At 47.4% G+C, this 15,833-nt stretch overlaps 1 protein-coding gene across 2 annotated transcripts in view; it reads right to left on the bottom strand.

Annotated features, from left to right (window-relative positions):
• Nucleotides 1-15,833, bottom strand: part of LOC135555597 (noelin-2-like) — a 100,816-nt gene that overhangs the window by 27,870 nt on the left and 57,113 nt on the right. For both annotated transcript variants that reach the window (XM_064988175.1, XM_064988174.1), the window contains exon 2: nucleotides 2,811-2,960. In XM_064988175.1, coding sequence (XP_064844247.1) covers nucleotides 2,811-2,960 — 150 coding nt within the window. The remainder of the gene's footprint in view (nucleotides 1-2,810; nucleotides 2,961-15,833) is intronic.

Raw genomic sequence — 15,833 nt, 5'->3', positions numbered from 1 at the left:
CGCAGTGGTTAAGGGCGCTGTACTGCAGCGCCAGCTGTGCCACCAGAGACTCTGGGTTCGCGCCCAGGCTCTGTCGTAACCGTCCAAGACTGGGAGATCCATGGGGCGACGCACAATTGGCCTAGCGTCGTCCAGAAACTCCTGTGGCGGGCTGGGCGCAGTGCGCGCTAACCAAGGTTGTTAGGTGCACGGTGTTTCCTCCGACACATTGGTGCTTCCGGGTCGGATGCTCGGGTGTAGTTGTGTTGCTTAATTTAGTGTTAGGGGCAGCTAAATTAGCAATATGGAAGACCCGAAAGAACAGGGGAATGTTGACAGCGAGACTAAGGGTTGAGTATGCCTATTATAAACTGGTCAACAATATTGATCTGTTTTTGAGTATATGGGGTATTCAGAGGCTGTTGTGTGTAGTTACTGTGGAGGAGGATTTGGAGTTGCGTTTTTAATTGATCTGTAACAATTTGTATGAGTATTTATGGTGTTGTGGGCTCCCAGACCCAATAAAGATTAATTCAACTTTCTCTCTCCGTGAATACATAATACCTAACCACTAGGCTCTCTTCTAGACCTGAAAGGATCGGTTAGGTTGCACCTTGTGATTCACTTTGGCTTCTGATTTGCTGGGGTGGCTTGAACCTATCCAATCATTTCCGACTTACAGGAAAGTCTAGGAGAGTCTATGGAATTCAGCATCGCTCTCTCCAAACCTGTTTGTGTATGTGTATGAGATTGCATTTGCATATTCAGTGCTCTGAGGCCGCTGCCAAGCTATTCCAGCATCTCTCTACGTGTTTGAGGATATGTGTTTCACACACAGCTTTGTTAGTGTCAGGCACAAAAACAGATGTGTGTGAATGAGTGCATGCTCTCCGCTTTTTTATGCAGGCATTTTTTTGCAGGCATTCTATTTCATATGGCTGCTGTGCTGTAGTGTATGAGTGTGGAGAGCTGGTGTAGAGAGTGTATGAGTGTGGAGAGCTGGTGTAGAGAGTGTATGAGCGTGGAGAACTGGTGTAGAGAGTGTATGAGTGTGGAGAGCTGGTGTAGAGAGTGTATGAGTGTGGAGAACTGGTGTAGAGAGTGTATGAGTGTGGAGAGCTGGTGTAGAGAGTGTATGAGTGTGGAGAACTGGTGTAGAGAGTGTATGAGTGTGGAGAACTGGTGTAGAGAGTGTATGAGCGTGGAGAGCTGGTGTAGAGAGTGTATGAGTGTGGAGAGATGGTGTAGAGAGTGTATGAGTGTGGCGAGATGGTGTAGAGAGTGTATGAGTGTGGAGAGATGGTGTAGAGAGTGTATGAGTGTGGCGAGATGGTGTAGAGAGTGTATGAGTGTAGAGAGATGGTGTAGTGAGTGTATGAGTGTGGAGAGATGGTGTAGAGAGTGTATGAGTGTAGAGCGATGGTGTAGAGAGTGTATGAGTGTAGAGAGATGGTGTAGTGAGTGTATGAGTGTGGAGAGATGGTGTAGAGAGTGTATGAGTGTAGAGAGACGGTGTAGAGAGTGTATGAGTGTAGAGTGATGGTGTAGAGAGTGTATGAGTGTAGAGAGATGGTGTAGTGAGTGTATGAGTGTAGAGTGATGGTGTAGAGAGTGTATGAGTGTAGAGAGATGGTGTAGTGAGTGTATGAGTGTGGAGAGCTGGTGTAGAGAGTGTATGAGTGTAGAGAGACGGTGTAGAGAGTGTATGAGTGTGAAGAGATGGTGTAGAGAGTGCATGAGTGTGGAGAGATGGTGTAGTGAGTGTATGATTGTGGCGAGATGGTGTAGAGAGTGTATGAGTGTGGAGAGATGGTGTAGAGAGTGTATGAGTGTGGAGAGATGGTGTAGAGAGTGTATGAGTGTGGAGAGATGGTGTAGAGAGTGTATGAGTGTGAAGAGATGGTGTAGAGAGTGTATGAGTGTAGAGAGATGGTGTAGTGAGTGTATGAGTGTGGAGAGATGGTGTAGAGAGTGTATGAGTGTAGAGCGATGGTGTAGAGAGTGTATGAGTGTAGAGAGATGGTGTAGAGAGTGTATGAGTGTAGAGAGACGGTGTAGAGAGTGTATGAGTGTAGAGTGATGGTGTAGTGAGTGTATGAGTGTAGAGTGATGGTGTAGAGAGTGTATGAGTGTAGAGAGATGGTGTAGTGAGTGTATGAGTGTGGAGAGATGGTGTAGTGAGTGTATGAGTGTAGAGAGATGGTGTAGTGAGTGTATGAGTGTAGAGAGATGGTGTAGAGAGTGTATGAGTGTAGAGTGATGGTGTAGAGAGTGTATGAGTGTAGAGAGATGGTGTAGTGAGTGTATGAGTGTGGAGTGCTGGTGTGTTTGATGGTTTATTTAAACTGACATTGTGTGTGAACAGTTTGAGTGCAGCTGCAGCAGTCGGCTGGCTGCTCCATTTACTGATCTGGTTCATATTCTTTTTCCTCACTGCTTTTTCTTGACTTTGTTTTTCAGCCTAATGGATCCAATTGGAACAACACTACAAGGCGAAGGCTCAATGAATCCAATCATCATGGGTACCTTTTTTTGTAAAGCTACTGCAATCGTTTTGACTAACAAACTAAGTATTCTGACACACAATGTTTGCATGCAGTGGGATAGAGTGAGTGTGACTGTCAAAGTGTGACTGTCAAAGTGTGACTGTCATAGTGGGACTGTCATAGTGACTGTCATAATGTGACTGTTCATCGCTAAGAGTCTAATTGGTTTACTACAGAAGGAGCCAGGGTGTGGATTCGTTTCTATGCCTGTGTTGCGTGTGTGTGTGTGATTGTACCAGACGTGGGTAACAAAATGTGTGTGTGTGTGTTGTTGACGGCTGTTACCTTCTCCATGAGCTGACGGAGCTGCCGACTGCGTGGGTCTCGGTTACACATGTTCTGGGCCGGGGCCACCACTGTACAGATACACTTCCCATCTGCATCCTGAGCTGAACTGTAGATCTGCCAGCCCTCCTCTGGGCTAGGATAGATAGCCTGCACGGAGACACAGAGAGAGGGGGGTGAGTAAGTGATAAAAAGAGAGAGGGGGAGAGCGAGAGGGGGAGAGAGGGAGAATGGAATAGAGAGAGATGCAGTAAAGAAAAGTAAGAAGGGGAAAGAAAGGCGAGGATATAGAGAGAACAAAATAAGGGGGGGGGGGGCGGGTCTTACAAAGTAGAGAAAGGGAAGGATGGATCAAAGGACTGTGTGAGAGGAGAGCTTCTAATAAGTTTGGACACAGAGAGGAAATGGAGTTGTATTGGGATCGATAGCGCTGCTCTTTACCAGAGCACCATGGGAGGGGCTGAAAGGATGGATGTCTCTCTTAATAATCCAATCAGGAGAAGTAGTGTACACACGCACACGCACACACACACACACACACACACACACACACACACACACACACACACACACACACACACACACAAGCATTGACATACTGTACAGAAACACACACTCAAGCATTGACATACTGTACAGAAACACACACACACACACGCCTGTAAGAGACACGTACACACAAGCAAACATGGCTTTAGTACAACACACACGCATATGGACACAAACCCCCACACAGAATACAAAGTCAATTGTAATGAGAGAGAGAAGAGCAATACAATTAAGGACACAAGCCAATCGAAAGTGGAGAGAAAGACGATCAGATTAGAATGGTTTGGGGGGACAGACAGGAGGACTGTGTTTGGAGTATAAAGTAGCAACCACCCTGGGAGCCAATGTGTGTTTTTTTTCTCAGAATCAACAACCATCTCTCTCTGAATTTTAATGCATGCTGCCAAAGCTCACCACTAATGCACGTGGTAAACATTAAACAAGATACAGTACATTAACTCTAAATGATGACAGAAACATGATGGCAAACAGCATCAAGCAACATGCCTTCTGATAAGTATTGTTACACATTCATTTTTCAAGGTGCTTTAGGTGTCAATGTTATTCAAATAGGCAGTAGTATCTTTATGTCACAGTGGCCTGTCTAGCCAGTTACTGTGAGAAATATTCCTGTCTGTACTCTTTACATCATCAAGTTGCACAGAGTTTCCTGCAGCTCAAACTCTCTATTCTCTAGTCTGAGGCTAATCTCTCTCTCTCTCCCCCTCTCTTTTCCCTTCCCTTCTCTCTGTCGGCGGCATAAATGAGAATTAGGGTGGAGTATGTGTGGGTCTGATCAGTCTGAGACACAGAGAGGAGAACGGATGGGATGTTGGGATCGGGCACGGATGTTGGGCGATTAGGCCTGGCTTGCAGTCGCCGTTCCAATTCTTCCCAAAGGTGTTTGACGGGGTTGAGGTCAGGGCTCTGTGCAGGCAAGTCAAGTTTCTCCACACTGATCTCGACAAGTCATTTCTGTATGGAGCTCGCTTTGAGCGCAGCGGAAACAGGAAAGAGCCTTCCCAAACTGCTGCTACAAAGTTGGAAGCACAGAATTGTCTAGAATGTCATTGTATGCTGTAGCGTTAATATTTCCCTTCACTGGAACTGAGGGGCTTAGACCAAACCATGAAAAACAGTCCCAGACCAGTATTTCTCCTCCACCAAACTGTACTGTTGGCACTTGTGTATGTCTGCCAGATGGTGAAGCGTGATTCATGACTCCAGAGAACGCGTTTCCACTGCTCCAGAGTCCAGTGACGGCAAGTTTGGAACTCAGTAGTGAGTGTTGAAACCAAGGACAGACGATTTTTACCCGATTCAGCACTTGATGGTCCCTTTCTGTGAGCTTGTGTGGCCTACCACTTCACAGCAAAGCCGTTGTTGCTCCTAGATGTTTCAACTTCACAATAACAGCACTTGACCGGGGTAGCTATAGCAATGCAGAAATTTGACGAGCTGACTTAACACTAGAAAAGCTGGGCATCTAGCAATCCCGTTCTGAGACAATACATTCTAACATATAATAAATACATTTAATTTATGCTATTGCAAAAAAATATCACTTTTTTGTTAGTTATCTATGATTAATATCTCCTCATTCATCGTTCAAATACCCAGGTGGGGTTGGATGCTCCTGAACACCAATGAGTAGAATGGAGAGGCTGGACATTAAGTGTCTCAAATAGAGCCAAGATGTAGTTTAGCGCTTGGCTACACAGACAATACGCACGTTCACGGGCCCGAGTGGTGTGGCTGAAATGACTGAATAACATGCAGGTGTACATTCATTTTGCACCACTTGCGCACGCAACGTGGCCGGTGTGGTTTGCATGTTACTGATCCGTTCCTATTTTCAGTATTCCTCTGCCTAAATGTCAGATCAATTACAGGGCTGGGAATTTCCCAGGAACTCGCGAAACGATATTATCACGATACTTAGGTGCTGATATGATATATATTGTGATTCTCTCGATTCTGTATGAGTTGCAATTTGATACTGTGATTTTATTGTGTTTCAATGTTCCAAACATATTGCTCACCATATGTCTTCTGTAGAGGGACAAGAGAGAGCCATGAGAAAATGAGTTTTGATCAGTCATGGAAATAAAAGTGCAGTAAACAAATTGGCTCCCTATTTAAAAAGATGGAGAAATACTGGAGTTTGGTGCAGGTACAGCCAATTAGCGCAAAAAACTACTGCGATATTGTCAAAATAGTATGTCTGAATTAATATCCCGGTATGTAACTGTTCTATTTTTTCCCCTTCACTAGCATTAACACTACAAAGCAAAGTTTCCCTCACTAAAAATGTATTTAAAGTAGGCCAATACTAACAAGCAAATATCTCGATATGAAACTGTGTCCATTTTTCCCCGTCACGAGTCATTAACACTACAAAGCAATATGCAAAACATTAGGCGCAGTAATATTACACGCAGCACATGATGCAGCCTACCATACATGCTCCAGCTGTATATAATCAACCTAATGATCATGAAACAAAACATCTGAGGCAGCAGCACATGTACAACACATGCTCCACCATTGCCCTCATATCCTCTTATCGTCACATCTTCACACATATGGTGACTGTGTTCTCCAGCCAATTCACTGGTGCTGAGAAGGTTCGTGCAGAGTGAGACATCTCCTGTTCATTAATGTTTCATAACACTGACTTTTAAATGAAGAGCTTATTAAAATCAGACACAATTTCATTACTTCTAGAAGTAATTTCCCTCATCCCCCCGTAATGGCAGAGGAGGGAGCAGAGGAGAGGAGGAGGAAACTTAGGGTAGAGGTGCAGCTGCACTAATTTGTCTGGCAGCTTCCGGAGCGCAGATACTGTCGATATACGTGTAGACACACACACACACAGGAGCTGCAGATCTATATCCATGTAAGCAGCAGTAGTGGTGTGTAGGAGTCTGATCAAAGTGAGTTGACATTTTGTTACACAACACCCACTCACTTATGTAAATATGATTGTTATTAAATTCCCTCTCCCGGGACAAGAACAGGCAAATTTACAATGGTTCATCTAGCATCTGTACACATAGTACACGCTCGCACCATGCATGCATGCTCCCAGCCTCTCATTAGCATTTTAACAGCAATCTCCTGAGCATCAAGGGAAAAGCTATAAGCTTCAAATGCCAAGCTTGAATAGTATCTGACTGACTGAGACAGACAGACAGACAGGGAGTTGAATGGAGAACTGTGTATGTAGTACAACATGTATGTTAACATAGGCTTTGTGATAAAACAGCTCTGAATCTACTGAACGTTCAGCAAGGTTTAAAGAGGCAGCAAAGCAAGTCCTGACTATAATCCTATTCTGCCACAGTCGACACAGTCACAGACAGATCCAGAAGGGTGTTTGAGGAGAGGAGGGAGGTGCTGCTGGTGTCCCAGAAATGGCTCCATTAGGAACTGCAGATGACATAGAATATGTAAAGCGGCAGATTTGGGAATGTCACAGTCAATGCTGCCATGCGAAAGCCCATTAAGGAGATGACAGTGGTAATAAACACAGCGGGGGATTACAAATCAAATGGGGCTTAGTCACTAAAATGAAAATTACATTGCTCTTAAGACGTCTGACCTGCCCCCTCCACATGAATCATTTCTAGGATCGCTCCTATCTCTCTGGGTGGCTCTTATTAGACCTGGATACAAATAGTATTTGTTTTCTTTTGAATGCTTCAACTGTGCTTGATTAAGCTCGTCTGGCATAATGGAACCAATGGAGAAGGCCAAAAAGTGCAAATCCCTCCCATCTGGAACTGTAGACAGGCTCAATTAAATACTCTAAGTATTTGAAAGGAAACCAATACAATTTGAACCCGGGTCTGCCACACCACCACAGCACACCATTCTCGCCCCACCAGCCATCCTGCCATGCTAGATTGACAGAGAGATACTTAGACAGAGAGTGAAGGAGGTAGAGAGGGACATGCGGTTAAAAAAAAGGCTGACAGAGAAAATAGGAAAAGGGTCTAATTTCAGTGAGAGGGAAGCAATTTCCTCTAGCTGCTGAGCCTGTGGCTTGACTCTATCTCTGTCTCTATCTCTACACAGTCAGAAGAGTGAGTGACACATTCAGTACCATACCTGCTGGGGGTGGGGAAGAGGAGAGGTGAGATGAGGAGAGGAGAGGAGAGAAGGCTGAATTCTTTGTGGCCATCACTGAACTTATTCATCATTGAACTTCGGTGATTGTGCTGCTTTCTAACCTCTAAACATTGTCCTAAAGAGAAACAGTTAGCAGAGTTTAGATTGAGATTGGACACTAGGAGCTGAGTAGAAAACAGACAAGTGATCGATGGTCTGGTGAATGACCAATGAGGAGATTGGTTACTTATTTGGCATTGATTACCTATGATCAATCTTTGATCACAGACTGACCAATGACCATAAAGACTGATCAATTGAGAACTCAACAGACCTGTGGGTGATGTCACAGTGACTCTATCAAGGTGACCCAATCTCCTGCAGTACCACCACCCTGCCACTGGCATCTCTACCTCCTCAAACCTCAACTAAATTCAGCAAAAAAAGAAACATCCCTTTTTCAGGACCCCGTCTTTCAAAGATACTTCGTAAAAATCCAAATAACTTCACAGATCTTCATTGTAGAGGGTTTAAACACTGTTTCCCATGCTTGTTCAATGAACCATAAACAATTAACGAACATGCACCTGTGGAACAGTCATTAAGACACTAACAGCTTACAGACGATAGGCAATTAAGGTTACAGTTGTGAAAATGTAGGACACTAAAGAGGCCTTTGTACTGTTTCTTAAAAACACCAAAAGAAAGATGCCCAGGGTCCCTGTTCATCTGTGTGAACGTGCATTAGGCATGCTACAAGGAGGCATGAAGACTGCAGATGTTGCCAGGGCAATGAATTGCAATGTCCATACTATGAGACGGCTAAGACAGCACTACAGGGAGAAAGGACGGACAGCTGATCGTCCTCGCTGTGGCAGACCACGTGTAACAACACCTGCACAGGATTGGTACATCCAAACATCACACCTGTGGGACAGGTACAGGATGGCAACAACAACTGCCCGAGTTACACCAGGAATGCACAATCCCTCCATCAGTGCTCAGACTGTCCGCAATAGGCTGAGAGAGGCCGGACAGACGACCTGAAGGCCTGCTGTAAGACAGGTCCTCACCAGACATTACCGGCAACAACAGGAAATTGTGCCTATGGGCACAAACCCATCGTCGCTGGACAAGACAGGACCGGCAAAAAGTGCTCTTCTGTGACGGTCACAGTTTTGTCTCACCAGGGGTGATGGTCGGATTCGCATTTATCGTTGAAGGAATGAGCGTTACACCGAGGCCTGTACTCTGGAGCGGGATCAATTTGGAGGTGGAGGGTCCGTCATGGTCTGGGGCGGTGTGTCACAGCATGATCGGACTGAACTTGTTGTCATTGCAGACAATCTCAATGCAGTGCGTTACAGGGAAGACATCCTCCTCCCTCACGTGGTACCCTTCTTGCAGGCTCATCATGACATGACCCTCCAGCATGACAATGCCACCAGCCATACTGCTCGTTCTGCATGATTTCCTGCAAGACAGAAATGTCAATGTTCTGCCATGGCCAGTGAAGAGCCCGGATCTCAATCCCTTTGAGCACGTCTGGGACCTGTTGGATCGGAAGGTGAGGGCTAGGGCCATTCCCCCCAGAAATGTCTGGGAACTTAAAGGTGGAAGAGTGGGGTAACATCTCAAAGCAAGAACTGGCAAATCTGGTGCAGTCCATGAGGAGGAGATGCACTGCAGTATTTAATGCAGCTGGTGGACACACCAGATACTGACTGTTACTTTTGATTTTGACCTCCCTTTGTTCAGGGACACATTATTCCATTTCTGTTAGTCACATGTCTGAACTTGTTCAGTTTATGTCTCAGTTGTTGAATCTTGTTATGTTCATACAAATATTTACACATGTTAAGTTTGCTGAAAATAAAAGCAGTCTTTTTTGGCTAAGTTTATATCTCAAAAGCTCTCCACCGCCTCACCCATCAGCTCACAGTCAGCCTCATTACCAGTCGAGCCCCAATGAGCTAACTACAGTGGAGATTAACCAATTAGGTGTTAGCGGCTGGGCTACGCTGCGGGCTCAAGCCTGCAGGATTGACTTCCTCCAGTGTTTCATTAGGCCGACCCTGGAGCAGAGCAGAGCAGAGCTGAGCACTGTATAGCCAGGATAAATGAGATTATAAATCAGCAGCTCCCCACTTTACGAGCGTGACGGGAAGTCTATTACAACTTTCATAAGAGGAAGAGAGAGATTGCGTCTGAGAGAAGGGCAAGAGGGGATAAAAAAAGGGGTCTGAGAGAGGAATTTGAAGAAGAGAGACAGCGAGTCAGATGAAGGACAGATAAAAGAAAGAATAGGGTCTCCAAGCCTGGAGTACAGTAGTATTCTATTTGAGGGAAAGTGAGCGGTGAGTGTGTCTCTGCAACGTGATGTAGCCTGCTTGGTGTTTCCGTCTTTAGCCGCTGCCTGCCCAGCGATGCTCACAGCCAGGCAGGAAACATCTGTCTCTATCTGCTGGGTTACAAATACTCCAGCTCCACTCCACTCTGTTATGCATAATTATGTCATGGCCAAAAGATCACCTGAACCACTCAATCATTACCGGACTGCCATGACGAGCTGCTACGACACACACACACACACACACACACACACACACACACACACACACACACACACACACACACACACACACACACACACACACACACACACACACACACACACACACACACACACACACACACACACACACACTCGAAATGACCAGTAGTCCCACAACCCCTGAATGCACACAGCCCAGCTGCTGGTCTTAAATATAACTCAATGAAGAATCACACAATCACAGCAACACAGCAGCAGCAGGGCCCCTGGTCTCCCCATGCAGTCCAGAGTAAAACTGATTACCACAATCAGCATAGCATGGCTACTGGTCAATAATATGACTCATAAACTCATCACTCTCTTCTCCTCCTCCCTCGGTCCCTCTTTAAAGGTCCCTATTGCTTCTACACTCTATCCTTATGTGCCCCTTGTGCCAATAGATCACCCTCCCTCTCTCTTTCTCTTTCACTTGCTCTTGCACTTGCTTCCGTCACGTACTGCTCTTCTCAGTGGAAGGGCTTGAAGTGCTATTAAGGCAGGTGGCTTTGCTCCTGTCTATAAAATGGTGTCGGAGTGTAACTTGTCCTGCCCTTTCTTATCCTGCCCAGCCTGGCACCAGCACTGGCACAACCATACAGTCCTGGTGAGGAACATGGCCCAACTATACATCCTGTGTTAGTGAACTATCTCCTTCTGAAATGAACACCTGCAACCATTGGTAGAGTAATGACAGGAAGGGAATACATGAATAAAAACAATACTCCCTTCACAGGACAGCGCAAACTGGCTCTAACCCGAATAGAAAGAGAAGTGGGAGGCCCCGGTGCACAACTGAGCAAGTACATTAGAGTGTCTAGTTTTTAGAAACAGACATTTCACAAGTCCTCAACTGGCAGCTTCATTAAATAGTACCTGCAAAACACCAGTCTCAACATCAACAGTGAAGAGGCGACTCCGGGATGCTGGAGTCACTCTGTCCAGTGTCTGTTCTTTTGCCCATCTTAATCTTTTATTTTTATTGTCCAGTCTGAGATATGGCTTTTTCTACTCTGCCTAGAAGTCCAGCATCTCGGAGTCGCCTCTTCACTGTTGACATTGAGACTAGTGTTTTGTGGGTACTATTTAATGAAGCTGCCAGTTGAGGACTTGTGAGGCGTTTTTCGGCAAGACAGATCTTCCGAAGGTGGGGGAGTGGCAATCTTTACCAAGGATCACCTTCAGTGCTCGGTTGTCTCCACCAAGTCTGTCCCCAAACAATTTGATTTGCTGGTTTTAAGCATTACACTTTCAAATAACTCTTTGTTGACTGTTGTTGGGTGTTATCATCCTCCATCAGCACTGGCCTGTACCCAACCTGCCCTAAGCTGCCCATGTCCCTTAATGTTGATGATGTGGTTGTTACTGACAAGAAGCACATGGCTGAGCTCTTTAATCACCACTTTATTAAGTCAGGATTCCTATTTGACTCAGTGATGCCTCCTTGCCTGTCCAACATTTCCTCATCTCCCACCCTTTCTAATGCAACTATCCCCGATGCTTCTCCCTCTTTTTCCCCTGTTCCACTACAAAGTTTCTCCCTGCAGGCAGTCACTAAGTCCGAGGTGCTAAAGGAGCTCCTTAAACTTGACCCCCAAAAAACATCTGGGTCAGATGGCTGAAACACTTTCTTCTTTAAGGCTGCTGCCCCTATCACCGCCAAGTCTATCTCTCCTTTCTGGGAAGGTTCCCATTGCTTGGATGGCAACCACAGTTCATCCTTTATTGAAAGGGGGAGATCAAGCTGATCCTAACTGTTATAGGCATATTCCTATTTTGCCCTGTTCATAAAAAGTGTTGGAAAAACTTGTCTATAATCAACTGACTGGCTTTCTTGATGTCTATAGTATTCTGTCGGGTATGCAATCTGGTTTCCGCTCAGGTTATGGATGTGTCACTGCAATCTTAAAGGTCCTAAATTATGTCACCATTACCCTTGATTCTAAGCAATGTGGTGCTGCTATTTTATTGACTTGGCCAAAGCTTTTGATACGGTAGACCATTCGATTCTTGTTGGCCGGCTAAGGAGTATTGGTGTCTCTGAGGGGTCTTTGGCCTGTTTGTTAACTACCTCTCTCAAAGAGTGCAGTGTATAAAGCCAGAAAATCTGTTGTCTCAGCCACTGCCTGTCACCAAGGGAGTACCCCAAGGCTCGATCCTAGGCCCCACACTCTTCTCAATTTACATCAACAACATAGCTCAGGCAGTAGAAAGCTCTCGCGTCCATTTATATGTAGATAATACAGTCTTATACTCAGCTGGCCCCTCCCCGGATTTTGTGTTAAATGCTCTACAACAAAGCTTTCTTAGTGTCCAACAAGCTTTCTCTACCCTTAACCTTGTTCTGAACACCTCCAAAACAAAGGTCATGTGGTTTGGTAAGAAGAATGCCCTTCTCCCCACAGGTGTTATTACTACCTCTGAGGGATGAGGTAGTAGTAGTCACCTCATGCAAGGTAGTCGGGGTAGTGACCAGTTGAGGTAGTCACCTCATACAAGTACTTGGGAGTATGACTGGACGGTACACTGTCCTTCTCTCAGCACATATCAAAGCTGCAGGCTATGGTTAAATCTAGACTTGGTTTCCTCTATCGTAATCGCTCCTCTTTCACCCAAGCTGCCAAAATAACCCAGATTCAGATGACCATCCTACTCATGCTAAATTACGGAGACATCATTTATAGATCGGCAGGTAAGGGAACTCTCGAGTGGCTAGATGTTCTTTACCATTCGGCCATCAGATATGCCACCAATGCTCCTTACAGGACACATCACTGTACTCTATACTCCCCTGTAAACTGGTCATCTCTGTATACCCGTCTCTAGACCGACTGGTTGATGCTTATTTATAAAACCCTCTTAGGCCTCACTCCCCCTATCTGAGATATCTACTGCAGCCCTCATCCTCCACATACAACACTCAGTCTGTGTCACGGCTAACGTCTGTAGAAGGAGAGGCGGACCAAAATGCAGCGTGGTTGTTATTCATTGTACTTTAATAAAGAAAACTGTACACGAATACACTAACAAAACAACAAAAAGTGTGAAAACCTAAAACAGTCCTATCTGGTGCAAAACACAGAGACAGGAACAATCACCCACAAACACACAGTGAAACCCAGGCTACCTAAATATGGTTCCCAATCAGAGACAATGACTAACACATGCCTCTGATTGAGAACCATATCAGGCCAGACATAGAAATAGACAAACAAGACATCCAACATAGAATGCCCCCTCAGATCACACCCTGACCAACCAAAACATAGAAACATACAAAGTAAACTATGGTCAGGGTGTGACAGTACCCCCCCCAAGGTGCGGACTCCGGCCGCAAAACCTGAACCTACCGGGGAGGGTCTGGGTGGGCATCTGTCCGCGGTGGTGGCTCTGGTGCTGGACGTGGCCCCCACTTCGCCGTAGTCTTCCCCCACCTTGTCCGCTTCCGTGACCTCCTAGCCACGGCAACCCTACTTAATAACCCGGGACAGAGGGGCAGTTCGGGACAGAGGGGCAGCTCGGTACAGAGGGGCAGCTCGGGACAGAGGGGCTCTTCAGACTCCGGCAGCAGCGCCGGACAGGCGGGAGACTCCGGCAGCAGCGCCGGACAGGCGGGAGACTCCGGCAGCAGCGCCGGACAGGCGGGAGACTCCGGCAGCAGCGCCGGACAGGCGGGAGACTCCGGCAGCACAGGAGAGGAGGAAGGCTCTGGCAGATCCTGGCTGACTGGCGGATCTGGAAGAGTCTGGCTGACTGGCGGATCTGGAAGAGTCTGGCTGACTGGCGGATCTGGAAGAGTCTGGCAGACTGGCGGATCTGGAAGAGTCTGGCGGATCTGGAAGAGTCTGGCTGACTGGCGGATCTGGAAGAGTCTGGCTGACTGGCAGATCTGGAAGGGTCTGGTTGACTGGCAGATCTGGAAGTGTCTGGTTGACTGGCAGATCTGGAAGAGTCTGGCAGATCTGGAAGAGTCTGGTTGACTGGCAGATCTGGAAGAGTCTGGCTGACTGGCAGATCTGGAAGAGTCTGGTTGACTGGCAAATCTTGAAGAGTCTGGCTGACTGGCTGCTCCATGCAGACTGGCAGCTCTGGCTGCTCCATGCAGACTGGCAGCTCTGGCTGCTCCATGCAGACTGGCAGCTCTGGCTGCTCCATGCAGACTGGCAGCTCTGGCTGCTCCATGCAGACTGGCAGCTCTGGCTGCTCCATGCAGACTGGCAGCTCTGGCTGCTCCATGCAGACTGGCAGCTCTGGCTGCTCCATGCAGACTGACAGCTCTGGCTGCTCCATGCAGACTGGCAGCTCTGGCTGTTCCATGAAGACTGGCAGCTCTGGCTGTTCCATGAAGACTGGCAGCTCTGGCTGTTCCATGAAGACTGGCAGCTCTGGCTGCTCCATGCAGACTGAGAGCTCTGGCTGCGCTGAACAGGCAGGAGACTCCGGCAACGCTGTAGAGGTGGAAGGCTCTGGCAGCGCTAAACAGGCGGGAGACTCCAGCAGCGCAGGAGAGGAGGAAGGCTCTGGCTGCGCTGAACAGGCGGGAGACTCCGGCAGCGCAGGAGAGGAGGAAGGCTCTGGCTGCGCTGAACAGGCGGGAGACTCCGGCAGCGCAGGAGAGGAGAAAGGCTCCGGCAGCGCTGAACAGGCGGAAGACTCCGGCAGCGCAGGAGAGGAGGAAGGCTCCGGCAGCGCTGGAGAGGCGCACTGTAGGACTGATGCGTGGTGCTGGCACTGGTGGTACTGGGCCGAGAACACGCACAGGAAGCCTGGTGCGGGGAGCTGCCACCGGAGGGCTGGTGTGTGGAGGTGGCACAGGATGGGCTACATTTACATTTAAGTCATTTAGCAGACGCTCTTATCCAGAGCGACTTACTAGACCGTGAAGGCGTACTGGAGATCTTGAGAGCAGTGCTGGCACAGGACGTGCAAGGCTAGCGAGGTGCACAGGAGGCCTGGTGCGTGAGGCTGGCACCATCTTCACCAGCCGACTAACACGCACCTCAGGACGAGTATGGAGCGCTGACCCAGGTGCCATCAAATCCCCGACAAGCTCCGTCAGGCGAATTCCATGCTTAAAACACCAACACAGCAACTCATTTATCTCTCCTCCAATTACCCCATTAACTCCTTCACAGTCTCTGCTTCGCTCACCTCCAACACAGGCTCTGGTTCTGGTCTCCTCCTTGGCTCCTCACGATAAACAGGGAGAGTTGGCTCAGGTCTGACTCCTGACTCTGCCACACTCTCCCTGAGCCCCCCCCCCAATAAATTTTTGGGGCTGACTCTCGCGCTTCCATCCGTGTCGCCGTGCTGCCTCCTCATACCGGCGCCTCTCCGCTTTTATCGCCTCCAATTCTTCTTGGGGGCGGCGATATTCTCCAGTCTGAGCCCAGGGTCCTTCTCCTTCCAATTCGTCCTCCCATGTCCATTCCTCTCTTTGCTCCTGCTGTTGCTGTTACCACGCCGCTTGGTCCTGTTGTGTTGGATGATTCTGTCACGGCTTTCGTCTGTAGAAGGAGAGGCGGACCAAAATGCAGCGTGGTTGTTATTCATTATACTTTAATAAAGAAAACTGTACACGAATACACTAACAAAACAACAAACGTGTGAAAACCTAAAACAGTCTTATCTGGTGCAAAACACAGAGACAGGAACAATCACCCACAAACACACAGTGAAATCCAGGCTGCCTAAATATGGTTCCCAATCAGAGACAATGACTAACACATGCCTCTGATTGAGAACCATATCAGGCCAGGCATAGAAATAGA

Source organism: Oncorhynchus masou, chromosome 15 (genome assembly GCF_036934945.1).
Source record: "Oncorhynchus masou masou isolate Uvic2021 chromosome 15, UVic_Omas_1.1, whole genome shotgun sequence".
NCBI lineage: Eukaryota > Metazoa > Chordata > Actinopteri > Salmoniformes > Salmonidae > Oncorhynchus > Oncorhynchus masou.
The sequence above is the reverse complement of the archived record's forward strand: the minus strand, read 5'-3'. Positions and strand labels throughout refer to the sequence as shown.